Below are 25,174 nucleotides of genomic sequence, written 5' to 3'. Positions count from 1 at the left end.
GATGTTAGCTATGGGTTTTTCATATATGCCCTTTATCATGTAGAGGAAGTTTCCTTCTATTCCTAGTTTCCAGCATGTCTTATCAAGAAGGGATACTGGATTTTGTCAGATGCCTTTTCTGAATCGAGATGATCCTGTGTGTTGTTTTTTTTTTCCCTTCATTCTGTTAGTGTGGTGTATTACATTAATTGATTTTCTTATATTGAACTACCTTTGCATAACAGGGATAAATCCCACTTGATCATGGTATATAACTTGTAATGTTCTGTTGAATTCTGTTTGCTGGTAATTTTTCTTGTGGTAACTTTGGCTTTGGTATGAGGGGGATGTTGACCTCAGAGAATGAGTTTGAGAATGTTCCCTCTTTTTCAGTTGTTTGGAAGACTTTGAGCAGGATAGGTGTTAATTCTTGAAATGTTTGGTAAAATTCACCTGTGAAGCCTTCTGGTCCTTGGCTTTTCTTTGTTGGGAGGTTTTTGACTGCTGATTCTGTGTCTTTACTAGTAATTGGTTTGTTGAGATTTTTTATTTCTTCTTCAGTCAATGTAGGTATTTGTATGTTTCTAGGAATTTTTCCATTTCACCTAGATTAATTTGATGGGTACAGCTTTTTCATAGTGTCCTCTCAGAGTCCTTGTTATTTCTGTGGGGTTAGTAGTAATGTCCCCCTTTTCATTTCTGATTTTAGTTATTTGTATCCTCTCTTTTTGTCAGTCTGACTAAAAAGTTTTTTCAATTTTAATGATCTTTTCAAAGAACCAACTTTTGGGTTTGTTGATTTTTTCATTGTATTTTTATTCTCTGTTTCCTTTCTTTCCACTCTTATCTTTGTTATTTTCTTCCTTCTGCTTGTTTTGGTTTTAGTTTGCTCCTCTTTTTCTAGATCCTCCAGTTGTGAGGTTAGGTTTCTGATTTGAGATCTTCCTTTTTAATGTGAGCCTTTAGAGCTGTATATTTCTCTCTTGGCACTGCCTTTGATGCATCCCATAAGTTTTGATATGTTGTGCTTTTGTTTTCATTTGCCTCCACATATTTCCTGATTTCCCTTGTGATTTCTTCCTTGACCTGTTTGATGTGTAAGAGTATGTTGTTTAATTTCCACGTATTTGTGAATTTTCTCTTTCTCCTTCTGTTACAGATTTCTAGCTTCATTCCATTGTGGTTGCAGAAGATATATTGTATGATTTCGATATTTTTTAATTTATTGAGACTTGTTTTGTGTCCTAACATGATCTATTCTGGAGAATGATCCACATGCACTAGAGAAGCGTGTGTTTCCTGCTGCTGTTGGGTGAAATGTTCTGTAGATGTCTGTTGGGTCTAGTGGGCCTATTGTATCGTTCAAGTCTCCTACTTCCCTATTGATCTGTCTAGGTGTTCTGTCTGTTACTGAAAGTGGTGTATTAAAGTCTTCTATTAACTTAGAATCATCTGTTTCTCCTTTCAAATCTGTCATTATGAGAGATCCAAGGTGGAGATTAGGAGAAACAGGAAAATTCTCCTCTTTGAAAAACACTAGATATGAGACAAAAAGTGCTCCAGAATATCGGTTCCAGGGTTCCACAGGCTGGGCAGGGACTTACATATCTGTAGTGATTGAATACTTGGAGAAGCTGAGAGCCTGCATTCGGAATCATGTAAGTCTTTGATCTGGAGAGCTGCTGGGAAAACAGCAGCCAGACTCACGCTGTGTTTGAAGGGAGGTCGGAGTGGGACCCAGGGAGAGGCCAGGGAGATGGCAGAGGGAGCTGCTGTTGGTTGATCGCAGCAGGGAGTGCCTTCCACACTCCAGGCACCTGCCTCGGTATCTGGCATGGGTGATAGCCCTTTGCACACCTGAGGCTGACAGCCTCCGAGTCAAGGACAAGCCACTGCAGCAAGCAGATGATTGTGGAAGTGGGTATTTTCCATGCCCCAGGCAGCCATCTTTGAAGCGGGCTGGGAGACATCCCTTTGCAGTGCTGTGGCTGAGAGCCTCCTCAAGGGAACTCGGGATTTGGCTGGCTTGTGACAGCACAACTTCTCCTCTGCAGAAGCCCATGGAGTGCACAGCCTAGCAGCAGGAGAGCTGCACGGAAGTGACAGGAGCTCTACACCAAGCACAGGGACTTGTGGACCCATAGCAGAGAGGGACTGAGGGGAGTCTGAGCTGAAGGGGTGGACGCCTGCCACAGCCTCAGGGTATTCCAGCGACAACCCTGGGAATGGCTGGGAGTCCTAGGTCTTAAAGCCATCTTCCCTGCCAAACTGCACAGGGCATAACCCCTAACCACAGGGCTAGTGGTCCCCATTGCACACAGAAAATTGGTGCACTGATTGGACATCCTCATGGTTTGGACCCCCACTCGCTGAATAGATGAAGTTGGGGAGAACTGGATTGAGGATAAGAGGTGGCTCAGGAGCGCCATCTGTTGGTAGGTAAGGGAAAGTGCACTGCATCAAGCTGTAGCTCTGTCAAATTATAGATAATTATTTAAGTAAGCCTGCATATCCTAAAAGAACCCTATCAAGGTAAGCAAATGCCAAGAGGCAAAAACAACATAAAATTATAAAGCATATGAAGAAACCAGAAGATACGGATAACCCAAATGCCCAAATTAAAAAATCAGAGGAGATTAAGAATTTGGAGAAATTAATTCAAGAGGTAATGTGATGGTTAGGTTCATGTGTCAACTAGGCCAGGTGATAGTACCCAGCTGTCTGGTCAAGCAAGCACTGGCCTAACATTGCTGTGAGGATGTTTGTGCCTGGTTAATAAACCAACAGGCTGGTTTATTACATTATCATTTGGCTGCAGCTGTGACTGATGGCTCACCAAAGGGTGTGTCTTCCACATCGAGAGAATGCAATTGGCTGGATTTAATCCAATTAATCAATTGAAGACTTATAAGCAAGACAGATAGAGGACCTTTTTCTTCTTCGGCTGCCCAGCAAAGCATTTGCTGAGGAGTTCGTCGAAGTTGCCGGTTCGTTTCCTGAGGAGTTCGTCAGGCATCTTCCTTGGAGTTGACAGTTTGCTGACTGCTCTACAGAATTTGTACTTGTCATACCCACATTTGCGTGAGTCACTTTTATAAATTGTATAGTCATAAATACCTCTCTGTTTCCCTAGAGAACCCTAACTAGTACAGGTATCACAAACACCAGTACCATGGATCAGGATATGAAGGACATCAGGAAACCCTAGAAAAGCATAAAGAAGAATTTGCAAGAGTAAATTTAAAAAGAGGATCTTATATAAATAAAAAAAATTTTTGATCAAATTAAAAAGATTCTTGATAAACAGTAATACTAGATTAGAGGAAGCTAAGGAACGAATAAGTGAACTGGAAGAAAGTAGGTTGGAAAGTGAAAGCACAAAAGAACAAATGCTGAATAAAATCATAAAATTCAAAATAGATCTCAAGGATATGATGGACAACATGAAGTGCACAAATATAAGAATTGTTGTTCCAGAAGGGGAAGAGAAGGGTAAAGGACTAGGAAGAGTATTCAAAGACATTGTTGGGGAAAACTTCCCAGCCCTTCTAAAGGAAATAAATATGCAAATCATAGATGCCCAACGAACTCCAAACAGAATAGATCCAAATAAACCCGTTCCAAGATATATTCTGATCAGATTGTCAAATGCTGAAAAGAAGGAGCAAGTTCTGAAAGCAGCAAGAGAGAAGCAAATCACCACTTACAAAGCAAATAGCATAAGACTAAGTAGTGACTACTCAGCGGCCACCATGGAGGTGAGAAGGCAGTGATATGACATGTTTAAAATCCTGAAAGAGAAAAATTGCCAACCAAGAATTCTTTATCCAGCAAAGCTCTCCTTTAAATTTGAGGGAGAGCTTAAAATCTCAAACAAATGCTGAGAGAATTGACTAACAAGAGACCTGCCCTACAAAAGATGCTAAAGGAAGCTCTACCAGCTGAGAAAAAAAAAAGGAGAGAGAGGTCTGGAGAACGGCACAGAGTTTTAGTAAGGATCCATTAAAGGAAATAGAGGGGGGAGGAAAATTATATCTGACAAATAAAAACCAAAGGATATGATGGCTGATTGAAGAACTGCCTTCGCAGTAATAGCATTGAATGTGAATGGATTAAACTCCCCAATTAAAAGGTATATAGATTGGCAGAATGTATTTAAAAATGAGCCATCAGTATGTTACTTACAAGCGACTTATCTTAGACCCAGAGATGCAAAGAAATTGAAAGTCTAAGGATGGAAAAAAATATATTCCATGCAAGCTACAGCCAAAAGTAAGCAGGAGTAGCAATAATAGTCTCTGATAAATTAAACTTTAAATGCAAGGATGTCATAAGAGACAGAAGGACACTATATGCTAATAAAAGGGACAATTCAGCAAGAAGAAATAACAACCATATATGTCTATGCACCTGATGAAGGTGCTCCATAGTACATGAGACAAACATTGGCAAAAATGAAGGAAGCAATAGATGTTTCCAGCATAATTGTTGGAGACTTCAATACATTAAATCTGTCATTATTTGTTTCATAGATTTTGAGGCTCCTCTCTTAGGTGTGTATATATTTATAATTGTTATATTTTTTGTTGACTCCATCTCTTTATCAATATATAATGATCTTCTTGGTCCCTAATAGTTTCATATTTAATCTCTATTTTGTCTGATATTAGTATAGCTACCCCCAAAACTCTTTTGGTTACTACTTGCGTGGTATATTTTTTCTGTCCTTTCGCTTTCATCCTGCTTTTGCCTTTGAATTTAAGGCGTGTCTCTTGTGAACAACATATGGTTGGGTCATATTTTTTTTAATCATTCTGCCAGTCTCTGACTTGTGACTGGAGAGTTTAATCCATTTACATTTTATGTAACTCCTGACAATGCAGGACTTTGTTCTGCCTTTTTGCTATTTAGTTTTTCCAGGTCTCATACGTTTTTGACCCTCAGTTCTTCTGTTAATTACTTTCATATTTACTTGATTATTTTGCTTGTGCCATATTGAGTCCCTTCTCATTTCCTTCTGGATATATTTTTCATATATTTCCTTTGTGGTTATCAAGGAGTTAAATTTTAATATCCTAAATATATAACAATCATATTTGATTTGATACCAACTTAACTTCAATAGCATACATACTCACTGTTCTATACCCTCGGCCCCTCCTCACCTTTTTTTGTACTTGTTTCAAATTGTATCTTTGTATGTCATTACTTTCTATGCATTTTCATTTTAGCACCTGTAGGAAATAAGAAGTGGAGCTACATACCAAAAAATACAACACAGTAGTACTGCAGGGTCCAGTTTTAGTTGGAGGACTCCTCAGAAAATCTAGTTTCCTATACTAAAAAGTCTTGTAATGACCTTTTTATCTGGGCTATATTTTAGCAGGTCACACTTGGCATTATAATGATTTATTTACTTATCTCCGGAGTCCTAGTCTGTTTTACACATCTTTGTATTCCCAGGGCCTAGGTAGAGAACATGGTCCAGTGAGTAGAGAAGGTCAGTTAGTATTTGTTGGGATGGGTGGATACGTTGACTGGTTCCTCTTGTTTGTATAATTTAATGGCAGAATGATTTAATCATTATCAGTTATTGTTGGCAGATATTTAATATTCCAAATTTTAGCTCTAATCTTGTAGAATGAGTTTTTCATGGTATGTTACTAGATACAGATATGAGATGGTTCTGAAAAAATAAGTATAGTATATGAAATTGTTTGTTTCTTTTCTAGATTCACGAAGAAGATGTAACTCTAAAACTTAATCCAGAATTTGAGCAAGCATATAACTTTGAACCTATGGATGTGGAGTTTACATATAATAGGTGAATACTTTTAATGATTCTTCATACAAATTTCCCTTTATTCTTGATCAGTGCCTGCCTTCCCTTTAGTAAATCTCTGACAGCTAAGTAATGGTGTACAAAATGCTGTGTTGATGTCTTTATGCTTTATAGGTTTTACACTGGCTCCATATACCATTTTTGAATGCCTCATAATTACAACCTTATTACCAAACATTTTTAAAGATACGAAGTTGCAAACATTTTCATGCTCCTTCTTTTTGGACTTTAAATGTACCCAAGCCTTGGTTCATAACACACAGTCATCATCAGTCCCTGCCCTCCTTTATTTTTATTATTTATTTATAATGTAATGAACACTGTGATCCCATCACCCAGCCCTCTCTCCCCCTTCCTCCACTGAAACCCCCAACCATTAACTAGAATTCTGTGTTTATCTTTCCCTTGCTTTTTAAATAAATAGTTTGTGTGTGTTCGTATGCATGCAGTATGCACATGCATGAAAAATATGTTCTTAAATTGTTTTTTAATTTTATGAAAGAGGTAAAGTGCTCTTTGTAATTTCCAGTAGTTCTAATGCTTTTCACCTAATGAGATTCCTCCATGTTGTTGACTTTAGCAGTTGTGCTTTTAATTTCACCTCAGTACATGATTACATTGTGTGAACATACTACCTGTATCTGTTTTCCTTTTCATGGACATTTGCATTGTTTTCTGTTTGTTCACTTGCTTATTGTTATAAACAAGGTGCTATGAATATTCTTATGTCTTCTAAAGCAAATGCAAAGCTTTTTCTCGGTTGAACACTTAGGACCTGGATTGCTGAACTTGAGGTTAGGTTGATGTTTTCAACTTTAGAAATAGGTGCTTCAGTGACTCCTGGTACAGTGTGTGTAATAGCCAGTTGATCCCTGTCTTCCCTCGTACTCAATTTTGTTAGACATCTTAATTTGTGCCAATCTGGTAAGCTTGTCAAAATCTCATTATCGTCTTGAGTTACATTTCTCTGATTACTTAAAAGGTTGAGAATCTCCATATTTGTTGACCGTAAAATTTTCCTCTTCTGTGAAATGCTTGCTCATGTCTTTGCCCTGTTTCCTGTTGGATACTTTATCTGATTTTTATTATTCATAGGAGTCTTTTCTACATTCTTGACGATAAACTATTCGCAGATAAATATGTTACAGATATTTTCTCCAAGTTTGTTGTCTCTTTTCGTTTTCTTTAAAGTATCTTTTGATTAACAAAAGGTGTTAATTTTAGTATAGTCAAATTTATTGGCCTTTTTTGTATTAGTGCTTTTCATGTCTTGTTTAAGGACTCTTTCCCTACCTCATTGTCAGAGGGGTATTTTTATTTTCTTATAAAAGTTTCAGAGTTTTACACTTCCCACTTAAGTTTTATTTTGATTAGTATGAGACAAGACTCCATCTTCATTTTTATCCATTTTGATAGCTATTTTTTCCAGTTTAATTTATGATGTCTTCCTTCTTCTAGCCACTCTTCTGCTCTGCCACTTGTTGGGGTATAGCCAGGTTGGAATGTGTTGAGAAGAAGTGGATTGTGACAGAATGGAGAAGTGTGGTTGGTCCTTTTTTTTTTTTTATTTTTATTTATTTATTTTTATCTTCATTTTATTGAGATATATTCACATACCACGCAGTCATACAAAACAAATCGTACTTTCGATTGTTTACAGTACCATTACATAGTTGTACATTCATCACCTAAATCAATCCCTGACACCTTCATTAGCACACACACAAAAATAACAAGAATAATAGTTAGAGTGAAAAAGAGCAATTGAAGTAAAAAAGAACACTGGGTACCTTTGTCTGTTTGTTTCCTTCCCCTATTTTTCTACTCATCCATCCATAAACTAGACAAAGTGGAGTGTGGTCCTTATGGCTTTCCCAATCCCATTGTCACCCCTCATAAGCTACATTTTTATACAACTGTCTTCGAGATTCATGGGTTCTGGGTTGTAGTTTGATAGTTTCAGGTATCTGCCACTAGCTACCCCAATTCATTAGAACCTAAAAAGGGTTGTCTAAAGTGTGCGTAAGAGTGCCCACCAGAGTGACCTCTCGGCTCCTTTTGGAATCTCTCTGCCACTGAAGCTTATTTCATTTCCTTTCACATCCCCCTTTTGGTCAAGAAGATGTTCTCCGTCCCACGATGCCAGGTCTGCATTCCTCCCTGGGAGTCATATTCCACGTTGCCAGGGAGATTCACTCCCCTGGGTGTCTGATCCCACGTAGTGGGGAGGGCAGTGATTTCACCTTTCAAGTTGGCTTAGCCACAGAGAGAGGGCCACATCTGAGCAACAAAGAGGCATTCGGGAGGAGGCTCTTAGGCACAACCATAGGGAGGCCTAGCCTCTCCTTTGCAGCAACCGTCTTCCCAAGGGTAAAACCTATGGTAGAGGGCTCAACCCATCAAACCACCAGTCCCCTATGTCTGTGGTCATGTTAGCAACCATGGAGGTGGGGTAGGCCAATACCCCTGCATTCTCCACAGGCTCCTCAAGGGGGCACTACATCTTTTTTTTCCCTTGTTTTTCTTTTTTTTTTTTTTTTTAACTTTCCCTTCTTTTTTAAATCAACTGTATGAAAAAAAAGTTAAAAAGAAAACAAACATACAATAACATTTCAAAGAGACCATAACAAGGGAGTAAGAAAAAGACAACTAACCTAAGATAACTGCTTAACTTCCAACATGTTCCTACTTTACCCCAAGAAAGTTACCTAATATAGCAACATTTCTGTGAACTTGTTCCTACTATATCCATCAGAAATTAACAGACCATAGTCATTCCTGGGCATCCCCAGAATGTTAAATAGCTTATCTGTTCTTCTTGGATTATTGTTCCCCCTTCCTTAATTGCTCTCTATTGCTAGTTGCGGGTAGCTGAGCTTGTGCCTCGACTTACCAGGCCTGGGCCAGGGGACTTGATATCACCCCCTGGGGAGGGTAGTAGGTACGGGCGTGAGTGCCCTCTGCAGCCCCCCCGAGCCTGAGGAGCGAGGTCAAGGCAGCTCTCTTTTCCTCACCCAAAATGCCACTGGCAGGGGAGGCTTGCCGGAGGAAACCGCCTTTCTCCCAACTGCCCTTTCCCCACTTCCTTATCTTACCCACATACTCCCTTGTGCCAAGGCCACTCCTGCCACCGCCAGCGCGCATGCACCGTGGCCAAAACAACCCCCGCCCGTTGCAACGGCTCCTGCGTCCTCTCAGAACCAATCCTAGCCCCTCTCCCTTCAATATTGCCATTTAAGGCTACTTCACCTCCTTTCCAGCCCTGCCCCTCTTACCAGCCTATATAACCTGTAATCACCCCTGAATAAATCTTTTTGGCGCATACTCCTACTGGATGAAGAGGGTTTTTGTCCTTATCGCCGCCCTCCATACCTTGCACGCCTCTCGCCGAGGACCTTGGCCACGTCCTCCGCCTCGCCCTCGCCTCCGGGAAAGAGCCCCCGCCGCCGGTACCCTTTAAGCAGCCCCGAGAGCTGAGGGCTCGGCTACCGGCCGCCACTCCCCCTAGAAGCAGTAACCCCGACCGCAACTGGTGCCCCGTGTGAGGAACGTCTCCACACGACAGTTTGGCAGGTCACCCGCTCGCCCGGACGCCCCTCCAGCTTCCCATTTCCTCGCCTGCAAGGTAAGGGCCGCCTCTCCCTCGCCGCTTCCGGAGCCGTGTGAGGTTCCTTGCTCCGAAGCCGCTCCTCCCTTCCCCCACGCTCTCTTCATCCAGTAGGAACTCCTCCCTTCCCCCACGCTCTCTTCGTCCTCTTGTATGCGCACTTCTATGACCCCCGTTCCTCCTAACGCTCTCCCTCTTCCCCTCCATTACTTTGCTGTAGTTCTTTGTATCTTTATTTCCTCATTTGGTGCCGTGTGCCTCTTTGCAACTGCCCCCCCCTGACTGCTCTCGTTGCCAAAGGGCACTGCTTTCTGCTCTCGCCGTCTCCTTCGGCCTTGCAGCCACAGTTTATCTCATTCTCTCTGCTCAGTAAACTACTCCTCCTTCTCCTCCCTGCCAGCCGGGCCGGCCCGGCTCGGGAACAACTCCCCCTCCTCTCCCCTCAGCTATGGGTAATCGTATATCTACATGTCAGGCACCTCAAGTTCGTGCTCTAGCGGGTCTCCTAGACACGCATCGCTGTAAAGTGTCTGTCCGGCAGCTGCAGATATACTGGGATCTCCTGCTGCCCTTTAACCCATGGCTCACCACTTGCCATCTTTGGGACCCTGTTACTTATGATCGCCTTATTGATCGAGTCACTAATGCCATGGAACATGAGAGCAAGCGTTTCCCTCCTGGCTTGCTCCCCACCTTGATAACCATCCGCTCCTGCCTTCAAGGCTCCCTCCCCCCTGATCGAGGCCCCGTTAAATCCAAAGAGGCCCTATCAACCCAGCCAACAGATTCAGATAGCGATACTAATTCAAATCATGACTCGGACACGGAGTCCTTAGTCGAGCAGATTAACAACGCGCTCGAGGTGACTCCCAAAAAGCAAAATAACACTGCGCCACGCCAAGATGGCGAACTTCCTCCTTCTTCTTCCATCGAGGGGAGGAAATGCTCTGGCGATGACATCAGCCCTAAGCCCTGCCGGAAACCGCATACGCTTTACCCCGCCCTTCCACAGGGCGGAGCTAGTCCACCATCTTATGCCTTGGGCCCCACCCTTTCACAGGGCGGGGCTGATCCGCCATCTTGTGTCTTAGCCACGCCTACCGCGCCGCCATCTTGCGACGCTTGGGGCCTCCCACTCCCGCCTCTCCCTCCGGCGAGCTCCCCTTCGGAGCCGCTACCGGCAGCTGCCGCCGCTCCTCCCACCCTGCCGACTAACAACCCCTGGCTGCCTTCTGCACCTCAAGGCAACCCTTGGGGCAACGCTCCCCCTACCCCCACTCCCGCGCCAAGTCCTCTGCAAGCGTGTCCTCCTTTCTCTCGTGCTTTTCGCTGTTTTCCTCTTAACCTTGCCCCCACCCCACAGAGGCCGCATGACTGGTATCCCATTGACTTAGATACTATCAAGCAGCTTCGCAAGGCCGTCAAGGAGGACGGGTTAGGTAGCCCATATGCTTCCCAAATACTACAGGATCTCGCCATGAACTATTGCATCCCCCAAGACTGGGCCTCGCTTGCCCGTTCAATTTTTAACCCCGGTCAGTTTGTTGACTGGCGTGCTCACTTCCAGGCAGAAGCAGCTAAGCAAAGTGAGCAAGATGCAGCCATTGGAGTCTATCATCCCCCCGAAGCCTATTTGGGCACTGGAGCGTTTATAAATGCATCTGCCTATATTAATGTCCCTGCCACCTTCTGGACTGTCCTCAGAGGCATCGCCTTACAAGCGTTTGCCAATTGCTCTGCCTGTTGGCCTAATAAATTTACCAAGCTCTTCCAGGAGCCGAGTAAGCCTTTCGCCACCTTTGTCTCCAGAGTCGAAGAAACCTGCGCTCAAAAGGTAAGTAATCCCCAGACCCAATATTACATGTGCCCATCCTCAAATCCTGGAAAATCGTACTGCAATTCCCCCAACGAGTACTACTGTGCATACTGGGGGTGTGAAACATTAGCCACTAATTGGAAGCCTCCTGTTCCTAATCATTACCTTACCTTAAAGTGGGCCCCTACAGGGTGCAAACTCCCTACTGTTAACTGGCTCGGCCAAGAAAGTAAGGGATCCTGCACACATCTTAATCTTACAGTGCAGCTCCCCACTAATCCCTCCTGTTTACTCAGTCAAACTTGAGGCTTCAGAATCTATGAGAAAGGAGCCGACCGAGAATCACTTATTCTAATAAAAAAGGAGGCTGTAAACCAATCATGCCAAAATACTGCATTAAAAAAAGCCCTTTAACATTGGTCCCAATAAAGTCATTAACCCCCTTTTTCCACAGCCCCCCAGCCGTACCTCAGCTACAAACAACGCATCGCCAACCCCACCACCCCAGCTTCCTCTGCCCCCTTCTCGTTATTCCTCTCCCCTCCTCAGCCTCATCCAAGCCGCCTTTGCCTCAGTGAACTCCTCCAACCCCAATTTTACCTCCTCCTGCTGGCTCTGCCTCTCCACCTCTTCCTCCCTGTACGAGCCCGTTGCCTCCAACCTCTCCTTTTCAGAAAGCACAGAAGACAGCCCCTCGGAATGCAGTTGGAATACCTCTGCCGTCCCCCTGACCTTTCATTCAGTCTCCTATACGGGAAAGTGCGTCCGCCCTCGCTCCAGTAACTCTCCCGACCTCACTGCCTGTGCCAGCTACTCATCTCCCAGTAGCTCGACAAAATTTCTCATTCCTCATAACTCCTCCCAATGGCTCTGCTCCTCTACAGGACTTACCCCCTGTCTCAGCACGAATATCATCAGCGAAGATAAAGAAACTTGCCTCCTAATTGTCCTTATCCCTAGGGTCTTATATCATAGCGAAGAAGACTTCTTCCTCCGTCTGGAAAGAACTGCAGTTCCTGCTACTCTGCAAAAGCGAGAGCCCATCACCGTCCTCACAATTGCCTCCCTCCTAGGTCTTGCCGGCACTGGTACCGGAATCGCTGCACTAGCCAGTCAAGGCTCCGCCCTAACTCACCTCGGGGCGGCTGTTGACGAGGACATTCGTCACTTACAAAACGCTATTTACCATCTAAAAAATTCTGTCAATTCCCTCTCTGAAGTCGTGCTCCAAAACCGCCGAGGTCTTGACCTTCTCCTCCTCAAAGAAGGAGGCCTCTGCGCCGCCCTAGGAGAAGAGTGCTGTGTTTATGCCAATTCCACAGGTCTCGTCGAGGACAGCCTGAAAAGGGTCCGAGAGGGACTGGAAAAGCGTAAAAGAGATCGTGAAGCCACCAGTTATTGGTCCAGTTTTTTCACTCCCATCCTCCCATACATCCTTCCTTTTCTTGGCCCCCTATTAATAATTATTCTAGCTCTCATCTTAGGACCCTGCCTCATCCGCAAAATTGTCCAGCTTGTAAGAAAACAAACGGATGCCATTTTTTCCTCGTTCGTGCAAATCCAGTATCAGCGACTCGCCACCTCTGACGCCCCCCACTCCAAGATGACAGCCAACCCTCCGCGACCTCAACGCCACCGGTCGACCCGCCGACCGCGAGGCCCTTCTCAATCACCTGAACATCGCTCTCACCTCGAGTTCCAGCTTCTCTGAACCCCTGAACTTTAAACCCCTGAACTTTAAACCCCTGAACTTTAAACCCCTCACCTTCGCCCAGCCCGCTGCAGCGAAGCCCTTGTCGAGCGCCCGGGCACCACACCAACACTGAGCTCCAGCCTCGCTGAGCCACCGTCAACCCCTTTTTCCCTTCCCTGACCTCCCCCTTCCCTCACCCTTAGCGGGCCTCTCCGGTAAAGCCTCTTCCTCTAATTAGAAAAGAAAGGGGAATTGCGGGTAGCTGAGCTTGTGCCTCGACTTACCAGGCCTGGGCCAGGGGACTTGATATCACCCCCTGGGGAGGGTAGTAGGTACGGGCGTGAGTGCCCTCTGCAGCCCCCCCGAGCCTGAGGAGCGAGGTCAAGGCAGCTCCCTTTTCCTCACCCAAAATGCCACTGGCAGGGGAGGCTTGCCGGAGGAAACCGCCTTTCTCCCAACTGCCCTTTCCCCACTTCCTTATCTTACCCACATACTCCCTTGTGCCAAGGCCACTCCTGCCACCGCCAGCGCGCATGCACCGTGGCCAAAACAACCCCCGCCCGTTGCAACGGCTCCTGCGTCCTCTCAGAACCAATCCTAGCCCCTCTCCCTTCAATATTGCCATTTAAGGCTACTTCACCTCCTTTCCAGCCCTGCCCCTCTTACCAGCCTATATAACCTGTAATCACCCCTGAATAAATCTTTTTGGCGCATACTCCTACTGGATGAAGAGGGTTTTTGTCCTTATCGCCGCCCTCCATACCTTGCACGCCTCTCGCCGAGGACCTTGGCCACGTCCTCCGCCTCGCCCTCGCCTCCGGGAAAGAGCCCCCGCCGCCGGTACCCTTTAAGCAGCCCCGAGAGCTGAGGGCTCGGCTACCGGCCGCCACTCCCCCTAGAAGCAGTAACCCCGACCGCACTAGTTCCCCTACATTCTACATTATAAACCATTTGTTTTACATTTTTCAAAGTTCACATTAGCATATATATGTATATATATATAGTAGCATGTAATATTTCTCTTTTTGTGCCTTGCTTATTTCGCTCAGCATTATGTCTTCAGGGTTCATCCATGTTGTCATATGTTTCACGAGATCGTTCCTTCTTACTGCCGCGTAGTATTCCATCGTGTGTATATACCACATTTTATTTATCCACTCATCTGTTGAAGGACATTTGGGTTGTTTCCATCTCTTGGCAATTGTGAATAATGCTGCTATGAACATTGGCGTGCAGATATCTGTTCGTGTCACTGCTTTCCGATCTTCCGGGTATATACCGAGAAGTGCAGTCGCTGGATCGAATGGTAACTCTATATCTAGTTTTCTAAGGAACTGCCACACTGACTTCCAGAGTGGCAGTTCCATTATACAGTCCCACCAACAATGAATAAGAGTTCCAATTTCTCCACATCCCCTCCAGCATTTGTAGTTTCCTGTTTGTTTAATGGCAGCCATTCTAACCGGTGTTAGATGGTATCTCATTGTGGACTTAATTTGCATCTCTCTAATAGCTAGTGAAGCTGAACATTTTTTCATGTGTTTCCTGGCCATTTGTATTTCCTCTTCAGAGAACTGTCTTTTCATATCTTTTGCCCATTTTATAATTGGGCTGTCTGTACTATTGTCATTGAGTTGTAGGATTTCTTTATATGCAAGATATCAGTCTTTTGTCAGATACATGGTTTCCAAAAATTTTTTCCCATTGAGTTGGCTGCCTCTTTACCTTTTTGAGAAATTCCTTTGAGGTGCAGAAACTTCTAAGCTTGAGGAGTTCCCGTTTATCTATTTTCTCTTTTGTTGCTTGTGCTTTGGGTGTAAAGTCTAGGAAGTGGCCGCCTAATACAAGGTCTTGAAGATGTTTTCCTACATTATCTTCTAGGAGTTTTATGGTACTTTCTTTTATATTGAGATCTTTGGTCCATTTTGAGTTAATTTTTGTGTAGCGGGTGAGGTAGGGGTCCCCTTTCATTCTTTTGGATATGGATATCCAACTCTCCCAGCCCCACTTGTTGAAAAGACCATTATGACTCAGTTCAGTGACTTTGGGGGCCTTATCAAAGATCAGTCGGCCATAGATCTGAGGGTCTATCTCTGAATTCTCAATTCGATGCCATTGATCTATATGTCTATCTTTGTGCCAATACCATGCTGTTTTGGCAACTGTGGCTTTATAATAAGCTTCAAAGTCAGGGAGTGTAAGTCCTCCCACTTCGTTTTTCTTTTTTAGAGTGTCTTTAGCAATTCGAGGCATCTTCCCTTTCCAAATAAATTTGATAACTAGGTTTTCCAAGTCTGCAAAGTAGGTTGTTGGAATTTTGATTGGGATTGCATTGAATCTGTAGATGAGTTTGGGTAGAATTGACATCTTAATGACATTTAGTCTTCCTATCCATGAACATGGAATATTTTTCCATCTTTTAAGGTCCCCTTCTATTTCTTTTAGTAGAATTATGTAGTTTTCTTTGTATAGGTCTTTTACATCTTTGGTTAAGTTTATTCCTAGGTACTTGATTTTTTTAGTTGCTATTGAAAATGGTATCTTTTTCTTGAGTGTCTCTTCAGTTTGTTCATTTCTAGCATATAGAAACATTACTGACTTACGTGCATTAATCTTGTATCCCGCTACTTTGCTAAATTTGTTTATTAGCTCTAGTAGCTGTATCGTCGATTTCTCAGGGTTTTCTAGATATAAGATCATATCATCTGCAAACAATGACAGTTTTACTTCTTCTTTTCCAATTTGGATGCCTTTTATTTCTTTGTCTTGCCGGATTGCCCTGGCTAGCACTTCCAGCTCAATGTTGAATAACAGTGGTGACAGCGGGCATCCTTGTCTTGTTCCTGATCTTAGAGGGAAGGCTTTCAATCTCTCTCCATTGAGTACTATGCTGGCTGTGGGTTTTTCATATATGCTCTTTATCATGTTGAGGAAGTTTCCTTCAATTCCTACCTTTTGAAGTGTTTTTATCAAAAAGGGATGTTGGATTTTGTCAAATGCTTTTTCAGCATCTATTGAGATGATCAATTGATTTTTCCCTTTTGACTTGTTAATGTGTTGTAATACATTGATTGATTTTCTTATGTTGAACCATCCTTGCATGCCTGGAATGAACCCCACTTGGTCATGGTGTATGATTTTTTTAATGTGTCTTTGGATTCGATTTGCAAGTATTTTGTTGAGGATTTTTGCATCTATATTCATTAGGGAGATTGGCCGGTAGTTTTCCTTTTTTGTAGCATCTTTGCCTGGTTTTGGTATTAGATTGATATTAGCTTCATAAAATGAGTTAGGTAATGTTCCATTTTCTTCAATGTTTTGAAAGAGTTTGAATAAGATTGGTGTCAGTTCTTTCTGGAAAGTTTGGTAGAATTCCCCTGCGAAGCCATCTGGCCCTGGGCATTTATTTGTGGGAAGATTTTTGATGACTGATTGGATCTCTTTGCTTGTGATGGGTTGGTTGAGGTTTTCTATTTCTTCTCTGGTCAGTCTAGGTTGTTCATATGTTTCCAGGAAATTGTCCATTTCTTCTACATTATCCAGTTTGTTGCCATACAGTTGTTCATAATATCCTCTTATAATTTTTTTAATTTCTTCAGGATCTGCAGTTATGTCACCTTTTTCATTCATTATTTTGTTTATATGGGTCTTCTCTCTTTTTGATTTTGTCAGTCTAGCTAGGGGCTTGTCAATCTTGTTGATCTTCTCGAAGAACCAACTTTTGGTGATATTTATCCTCTCTATTGTTTTTTTGTTCTGTATGTCATTTATTTCTGCTTTAATCCTTGTTATTTCTTTTCTTCTACTTGGTTTAGGATTGGTTTGCTGTTCATTTTCTAGCTTCTTCAGTTGATCCATTAGTTCTTTGATTTTGGCTCTTTCTTCCTTTTTAATATATGCGTTTAGTGCTATAAATTTCCCCCTTAGCACTGCTTTTGCTGCATCCCATAGGTTTTGGTATGTTGTGTTCTCATTTTCATTCGTCTCTATATATTTAGCAATTTCTCTTGCTATTTCTTCTTTAACCCACTGATTGTTTAGGAGTGTGTTGTTTAACCTCCAGGTATTTGTGAATTTTCTAAGTCTTTGATGGTTATTGACTTCTAATTGTATTCCATTGTGGTCAGAGAATGTGCTTTGAATAATTTCAATCTTTTTTAATTTATTGAGGCTTGTTTTATGTCCCAGCATATGATCTATTCTGGAGAAAGTTCCATGAGCACTAGAAAAGTATGTGTATCCTGGTGACTTGGGATGTAATGTCCTTTATATGTCTGTTAAATCTAATTCATTTATCAGATTGTTTAGGTTTTCAATTTCCTTATTGGTCTTCTGTCTGGTTGATCTATCTATAGGAGAGAGTGATGTGTTGAAGTCTCCCACAATTATTGTGGAAACATCAATTGCTTCCTTTAGTTTTGCCAGTGTTTCTCTCATGTATTTTGTGGCACCTTGATTGGGTGCATAGACATTTACGATTGTTATTTCTTCTTGCTGAATTGCCCCTTTTATTAGTATGTAGTGGCCTTCTTTGTCTCTCAAAACATCCCTGCATTTGAAGTCTATTTTATCTGAGATTAATATTGCTACACCTGCTTTCTTTTGGCTGTAGCTTGCATGAAATATTGTTTTCCATCCTTTCACTTTCAGTTTCTTTGTGTCCCTGTGTCTAAGATGAGTCTCTTGTATGCAACATATTGATGGTTCATTTTTTTTGATCCATTCTGCGAATCTATATCTTTTAATTGGGGAGTTTAATCCATTTACATTCAACGTTATAACCGTGAAGGCATTTCTTGAATCGGCCATCTTATCCTTTGGTTTATGTTTGTCATATTTTTCCCCTCTCTCTATTAATATCCTTTATTGTACCCATACCGAATCTCTTTAGTACTGAACCTTTCTCCAAGTCTCTCTGTCCTTTCTTTGTTTCTCTGTGTGTAGGGCTCCCTTTAGTATCTCCAGTAGGGCAGGTCTCTTGTTAGCAAATTCTCTCAGCATTTGTTTGTCTGTGAAGAATTAAAGCTCTCCCTCAAATTTGAAGGAGAGCTTTGCTGGATAAAGTATTCTTGGCTGGAAATTTTTCTCACTCAGAATTTTAAATATATCGTGCCACTGCCTTCTTGCCTCCATGGTGGCTGCTGAGTAGTCACTACTTAGTCTTATGCTGTTTCCTTTGTATGTGGTGAATTGCTTTTCTCTTGCTGCTTTCAGAACTTGCTCCTTCTCTTCTGTGTTTGACAGTGTGATCAGTATATGTCTCGGAGTGGGTTTTTTTGGATTTATTCTATTTGGAGTTGGCTGAGCATTTATGATTTGTGTATTTATGTTGTTTAGAAGATTTGGGAAGTTTTCCCCAACAATTTCTTTGAATACTCTTCCTAGACCTTTACCCTTTTCTTCCCCTTCTGGGACACCAATGAGTCTTATATTTGGACGTTTCATATTATCTATCATATCCCTGAGGTCCATTTCGATTTTTTCAATTTTTTCCCCATTCTTTCTTTTATGCTTTCATTTTCCATTCTGTCATCTTCCAGGTTACTGATTCGTTGTTCAACTTCCTCTAGTCTTGTACTATGAGTGTCCAGAATCTTTTTAATTTGGTCAACAGTTTCTTTAATTTCCATAAGATCATCCGTTTTTTTATTTAGTCTTGCAATGTCTTCTTTATGCTCTTCTAGGGTCTTCTTGATTTCCTTTGTATCCCGTACTATGGTCTCATTGTTCATCTTTAGTTCTTTGAGTAGCTGCTCTAGGTGCTGTGTCTCTTCTGATCTTTTGATTTGGGTGCTTGGGCTTGGGTTATCCATATCGTCTGGTTTTTTCATATGCTTTATAATTTTCTGTTGTTTTTGGCTTCTTGGCATTTGCTGAACTTGATAGGGTTCTTTTACGATTTGTAGACCAATTGAAGTCCTTATCTCTAATTTATCAGATCTACAGCTTCGTGGAGCACACTTTCTCTAACTAACCAGCAGGTGGCGTCCACGAGCCACCTGTTCTCCACAAGCCAGTTCTCCCCTGCTTAGCCTTTTTGGTGAGTGGGGGAGTGGGTCTTGTGGGGTCCAGTTGGTGTACCAAGCTTGCGTGTGTAGTTGGTGTTGCCTGCCCTGTATGTGGGGCGTGTTTCTGGGCAGTCAGGGAGGGCGGGGTGGCTCTAACAATCAAATCTCCCTGGTTATCCTAGAGTTTTAAAGCTGCTGCAATAGTCTAATCCTTCAGTTCAGTCCTGCCACAGTTTGTCTCTGCTACTGACCCACAAGTCCTTGGTATTGGCGTATGGCTCCTGAGACTTGCAAGTGGGCCCCTCTTCCAGGCCGTGCACCCCGGGTTCTCTGTTGAGGGATGACTGTGCTATGTCACAGGTGAGTGCCGTCCCCCCAGGGCAGTTCTGGGCTGCTGGGCTGTGTAGGGAGGCTCCCAGTCTGCTGAAATGATGGCTGAATGGGGCTTTGTTAATTCACACTGCTCTACCTTCCCAACTCTGGGACAATCAGCTGAGGTTGCAGGGAAGGCTAATGTCCACGCCCAGTTTTGTGGTGTGTGCCTGTTATTTGAAGCACTTCCGTCACACTGGGTTGTCTGGGGCAGTTCTGGGCTATGGGGCTGGCGATGGGCAGGAGTGTTTCCTGTCCACCAGGATGATGGCTGTGAGCGGACACCCCCCTTTTCTTGGGAAGTTGTGGTGTTTAGTGAATTTTCTCAGCCACTGGATTATTGCGTTTTGTCTCAGAGCTCTCCTAGTTCTGCTCTTGACTTGACCTGCCCAAATAGCAAGTCTTTGAAGCTTTCTGTATTGGGCTTCTTAGAGTAATTGTTTTAGAAAAAGAAAAAAGGATTAAAAAACAAAAACAAACAAACAAAAAAAAGCGGTCCCTCCTCAGAGATCTAATGGGTTATTGAAATGCTAAGAGACAAAGCAACCAGGGCCATTAAGGAAAGGTCCACAGGGCAGAGAGATCAGCTTTTCTTCAGGATTTGTATATGCGCCTCAGGGCCCTTCCCCTTTCTATGTTCACCAGAACTCCAAAAATCCTCCGCTTTTATTTTGGAGTTTTTCGTGTTGTTTTTTTTTCTATGCCTGTCTCCTCTCTGCTGGGCTGGCTGCTCTCAGATTTTCTGGTGTCTGGTCTCAGTGTATCTATGGTTGGAGTTTGAATCAGTAGAATGAGTTTCCGATAAGGGCTGCCACTGCAGTTCTCCCTTCTCCTTCCCTGAGCTGTCGGCCCCCCCCTCCCACGGGACTGAGCCTGGCAGGGAGGGGCGTGGGTCCCCTGGCCGCAAAAACTTACAGATTTCGCTGATCTCAGCAGTTCCACGTTTTCATGAGTGTTGTATGAAGTATGCCCAAAGTCAGATTGCTCTGTGGTGTCCAGTCCACGCAGTTCCTGGCTTTCTACCTACTTTCCTGGAGGAGTAACTAAAACAGACAGCTCACCAGTCCGCCATCTTGCCCCGCCTCGGTTGGTCCTTTTTTAAGGCATTTTGTGATGAAAGCAGGGAGGGCAGTGAGGTAGAAAGAGAGAGATTGACAACTGAAAGTGCATGTAAGGTCCAGGGGAGAGGTTTTGTGTTTGTTTTCTAAGATGAGGGCATCCTAGTAGTGGCAGATGCTAATGAGAAGGGCTGTGGAACTGAGAGAGGAAGGGAGGGGCTGATGGGCAGAGGCAGTGCCGGAGGAGCTGGGTTGGGGTCGCACGGTGGATCAGTAGCCTTTGACAGAGGTGAAGAGTCTCCATTGTGTTGTGGGAGAGGAGAGATGCAGAAGGTGCAACTACCTGTAGATTTTGTGGTAGAGTATTGAGCCAATTCCTGCCCAGTGACTTCTGTTTTCACTCTAGAGCATGAGGCAGGGACATTCAAAGAGAAAGAAGGAAATGCAGATCAGAGTTTGGGGCAGTTATTGTTGAATAGTATTCCATTATAGGAATGTATGAAAATTTGTTTATCCATCCTTGTGTTGATAGACATTGGGTTGTTTCCAACTTTGCACTATTGCAGATAATGCTGTTTTGAACATGTGTGTACAAATCTTTGTATGGGCATGTGCTTTCAGTTCTTTCTGGTAGATATTTAGTTGTGGAATGTCTGGGTCGTATGGTAGGTTGCATTTAACTTTTCAAGAAACTGCCAAACTATTTTCCAAAGCAGTTAAACCATTTTGCATTCCCACCAGCAGTGAAGGAGAGTTCCAGTTGCTCCACAGGCTCCACAACACTTGGTATGGTCCATCTTTAAAATTTTGACCATTCTGATAGATATGTAATGGTATCTCTTTGTAGTTTTAATTTGCATTTCTCTAATGACTAATCATGTTGAGCATCTTCTCATGTGTGTATTTTCCCTCCATAAACATTGTTGATGTGTCTGTTCAAGTCTTTGGCCCATTTTTAAAAAATTGTCTCTCTCTTATTGAGTTTGAAAAGTTGTTTATATAATCTGGATACAAGTCCCTTATCACAAACGTTTTTGCAGGTATTTTCTTTTAGAATGTGGTTTGTCTTTTCATGGTCTTTAACATTGCCTTTAGGAAGGCAGAAATTCTTAATCTTGATGAACTCAAATTTATGAATTTTTTTCTCTTAGAGATCATACTTTTGATGATGTGTCTGAGAAATCCTTGCCTAACTCAAGATCACAAAGTTTTTCTCTTAGGTTTTCTTCTATAAATTTTGAAGCTTTAGGTTTTGCATTTCGGGCAATGATCTATTTCAAGTTAATATTTGCAAGTGATGCACAGTACGGATGGAAATTGATTTTTCTCCTGTGGATGGCTGTCCAGTCGTGTGTTTGTTGAAAGGACAGTCTTTCCAGCAGCAGCCACCTTTTCACCTTTGTGGAAAAGCAGTTGATGGTGTTTGTGTGGCTGTTTCTAAAGTCTCCATTGTGTAGCATGGACACAGTTGTCTGTCTTGACAACATTGCCACCCTGTCTTGATTACTGCACCCTTACAATACGTCTTGAAATCAGATGTTGTAAACCTCCAGTTTGTTCTTTTTCAAAGCTATTTTGGCTGTTCTGGGTCTTTATTCCCATACGGATTTTAGCATCAGCCTGTCAGTCTCTGTAGAAAGCCTGCTGGAATTTTGGTTGCTATTGCATTAAATTTACAGGTGAATTGAGGGAGAATTTAATTTCTTCTGTTTTTGTTATTGTGGCAACATACATGTAACACAAAACAGCCATGTTTTAGTTTGCTAATGCTGCCAGTATGCAAAACACAAGAGACGGATTGACCTTTATAAAAGGGGATTTATTTGGTTACACAGTTACAGTCTTAAGGCCATAAAGTATCCAAGGTAACACATCAGCAATCGGGTACCTTCACTGGAGGATGGCCAATGGTGTCCAGAAAACCTCTGTTAGCTGGGAAGGCACATGGCTGGTGTCTGCTCCAGAGTTCTGGTTTCAAAATGGCTTTCTCCCAGGACGTTCCTCTCTAGGCTGCAGTTCCTCAGAAATGTTACTCTTAGTTGCACTTGGGATATTTGTCCTCTCTTAGCTTCTCCGGAGCAAGAGTCTGCTTTCAACCAGCTGTCTTCAGACTCTTATCTGCGGCTCCTGTGCTTTCTTCAGAGTGTCCCTCTTGGCTATAGCTCCTCTTCAGAACATCACTCACAGCTGCACTGAGTTCCCTCTACCTGTCAGCTCATTTATATGGCTCCACTGATCAAGGCCCACCCTGAATGGGTGGGGCCACGCCTCCATGGAAATATCTCATCAAGAGTTATCACCTACAGTGGGTGGGGCGCATTTCCATGCAAATCTAATCAGCACCAAAATGTCTGCCCCACAAGACTATATCAAAGAATATGGCTTTTTCTAGGGGACATAATACATTCAAACCAGCACAAGCCCATTTTAATTATTTTTTTTTAAATCTTCATTTTATTGAGATATATTCACATACCACGCAGTCATACAAAACAAATTGTACATTCGATTGTTCACAGTACCATTACATAGTTGTACATTCATCACCTAAACCAATCCCTGACACCTTCATTAGCACACACACAAAAATAACAAGAATAATAATTAAAGTGAAAAAGAGCAACCATTTTAATCATTTTTAAGTATACAGTTCAGTGGTGTCAATTACATTCACAATGTTGTGCTACCATCACCACCATCCATTACCAACTCTGTTATCACCCCAAACAGAAACTGTCCCCATTAAGCAGTAACTCCCATTACCCTCCCCCTGCCCCTGGTAGCCTGTATGCTGCATCCTGTCTCTATGAATTTGCTTGTTCGAGATATTTCATGTAAGTGGAAACAAAGACACTTGTCCTTTTGTGCCTGGCTTTTTTCATTCAGCCTGATGTCCTCAGGGTTCATCTATGCTGGGGCAGGTATCAGAACTTGACTCCTTTTTACTTCTGAATAGTAGAGAATTGACTTCTTAACAATATTGAGTCTTCCAACCCTTGAGAATTGTGTCTCTCTCCATTCATTTACCACTTCTCTTAGCAGTGTTTTCTAGTTTTTAGTATAAAGATTTTGTGCATCTTTTCCCAGTCTTAACTATTTAAAAAAATTAATGCTATTGTAAACAATAATTGTAACTTAAGTTCCCAGTTGCTTGCTGCTAGTATTTATAAATACAGTTGATTTTTGTATATTATCTTATATCCTGAACCTTGTTAAACTCACTTAGTAGTTCTAGTAGATTTGTAAACATTATATAAGATATTCTACATATACAATCATGTATTCAAATGAAGACAGTTACCCTTTTTCCTTTCTTATCTGGATACATGTTATCTTTTTCTCTGCCTTCCTGCACTGGTTAGAACCACTGGAACAGTGTTAAATAGAGGTGGTGAGAAGTGACATCCACTCAGTTTCTAATCATTTAGTACCATGTTAGCTGTAGGTTTTTTGTAGGTTTCCTCTGTTGGGTTGAAGTGATTCATAGTTTGCTGAGAGTTTTTAATCAGGAATGGATGTGGAGTTTTTGTCAAATCCTTTTTCTGCACCTATTGAGTTGATCTATGTGGTTTTTCTGTTAATGTAGTCAATCAGTTATATTTTCTGAGGTTGGGCCACCCTTGCATTCCTGGAGTAGAACCTACTTGATGGTGAGGTAATTTCCTTTTACAGATTGTTGAATTCTATTGGCTGAAATTTTATTAACTTTTGCCTCTGTATTCATGATGTATATTGTTCTATAGTTTTCTTGAAATGTCTTTTCTGGTTTTGGTATCAGATAATGCTGGCTCAAAATGAGTTGGAAAGCCTCCCCTCCTCTTCCATCTTCTGGGAGCGTTGGCTTGGAGTTGGGGTTATGTCTTCCCCACATGTTTGGTAGAATTTACCATTGGAGCCCTCAGCACCTGGAGTTTTCTTTGTGGAATGCTTTTTAGCTGCAAATTCAACTTCTTTAGTAGATAAAAAGACCATTTAGGTTATCGGTATCTTGTTGCATAAGCCTTGTATCTGTCCTCCATTAGAAATGTGTGCATTTGATCTGAGCCCTCTGGTTTATTTGCATTTTGTTGTCCGTAATATTTCCTTGTCCTTTCAGTAGCAGCAGAATCTATGATGTCATCTCTCCTTCCTGAGACTGGTGATTGTGTGTCTCCTTCCACTTGTTGGTTTTACTGGCCTTCCCCAAGAGTCACCTTCTGGCTTCATTGACAGTCTCTGGTGTTTTTCTCTTTTCTATTTCATTGATTTTTGCTGTCATCATTATTTCCCTTTGCCTGCTTACTTTGGGTCTCATTTGCTCTTCTGTTCCTGGTTCTTATGGTGGAAGTGAAGGTCATTGACTTGAGGCCTTTCTTCTTTTCTAATTGAGGCGGTTAGTGTTGACTGAATGTTATCCTGTTGAAACCAATCCCTATTGCTAGATGTTTATGTTTGCTTTACAAACAGTGAAGCAGTAAATATTCTTCTGTCTTTTCACAGTGATGTTAAAATTTAGAGAGGTGTTGGCATCTTTGCAGTACTGTGTCTCCCTATTAAAGAACAGTTTGTACTCTGGAAAGTTTTCTTTAGTTATTCTTTTCTTTCTGTTTTTTTTTTTTTTTTTTTTTTTTATTCTCCTTTGGAACTCTTGTTTATTATTGGGTTAGTTTCTAATATTGGTTGTTTATTTTCTCATGGTTTCCATCCCTTTGTGTCTTTGTCTTGTCTCCTGTCTTACCATGTTATGCTTGTCTCTAGTGTTTGGCCATTTAGCATCTTGCTGTCCTATGGAGTGAGCAGTTTCTATTTTAAGATACTGA

General features: G+C 42.4%; 1 protein-coding gene across 1 annotated transcript in view; it reads left to right on the top strand.

Moving 5' to 3' along the window:
• MOV10L1 (Mov10 like RISC complex RNA helicase 1) overlaps positions 1-25,174 on the top strand; it is a 146,985-nt gene that overhangs the window by 74,501 nt on the left and 47,310 nt on the right. Inside the window, exon 13 of the mRNA XM_037845881.1 lies at positions 5,712-5,803. Within this exon, the coding sequence (XP_037701809.1) occupies positions 5,712-5,803 (92 nt within the window). The remainder of the gene's footprint in view (positions 1-5,711; positions 5,804-25,174) is intronic.

The sequence above is a fragment of the Choloepus didactylus genome, chromosome 8, assembly GCF_015220235.1.
Source record: "Choloepus didactylus isolate mChoDid1 chromosome 8, mChoDid1.pri, whole genome shotgun sequence".
NCBI classification, from domain to species: Eukaryota; Metazoa; Chordata; class Mammalia; order Pilosa; family Megalonychidae; genus Choloepus; species Choloepus didactylus.
Note: the sequence above shows the minus strand (reverse complement) of the source record. Positions and strands in the feature narration are given on the sequence as shown.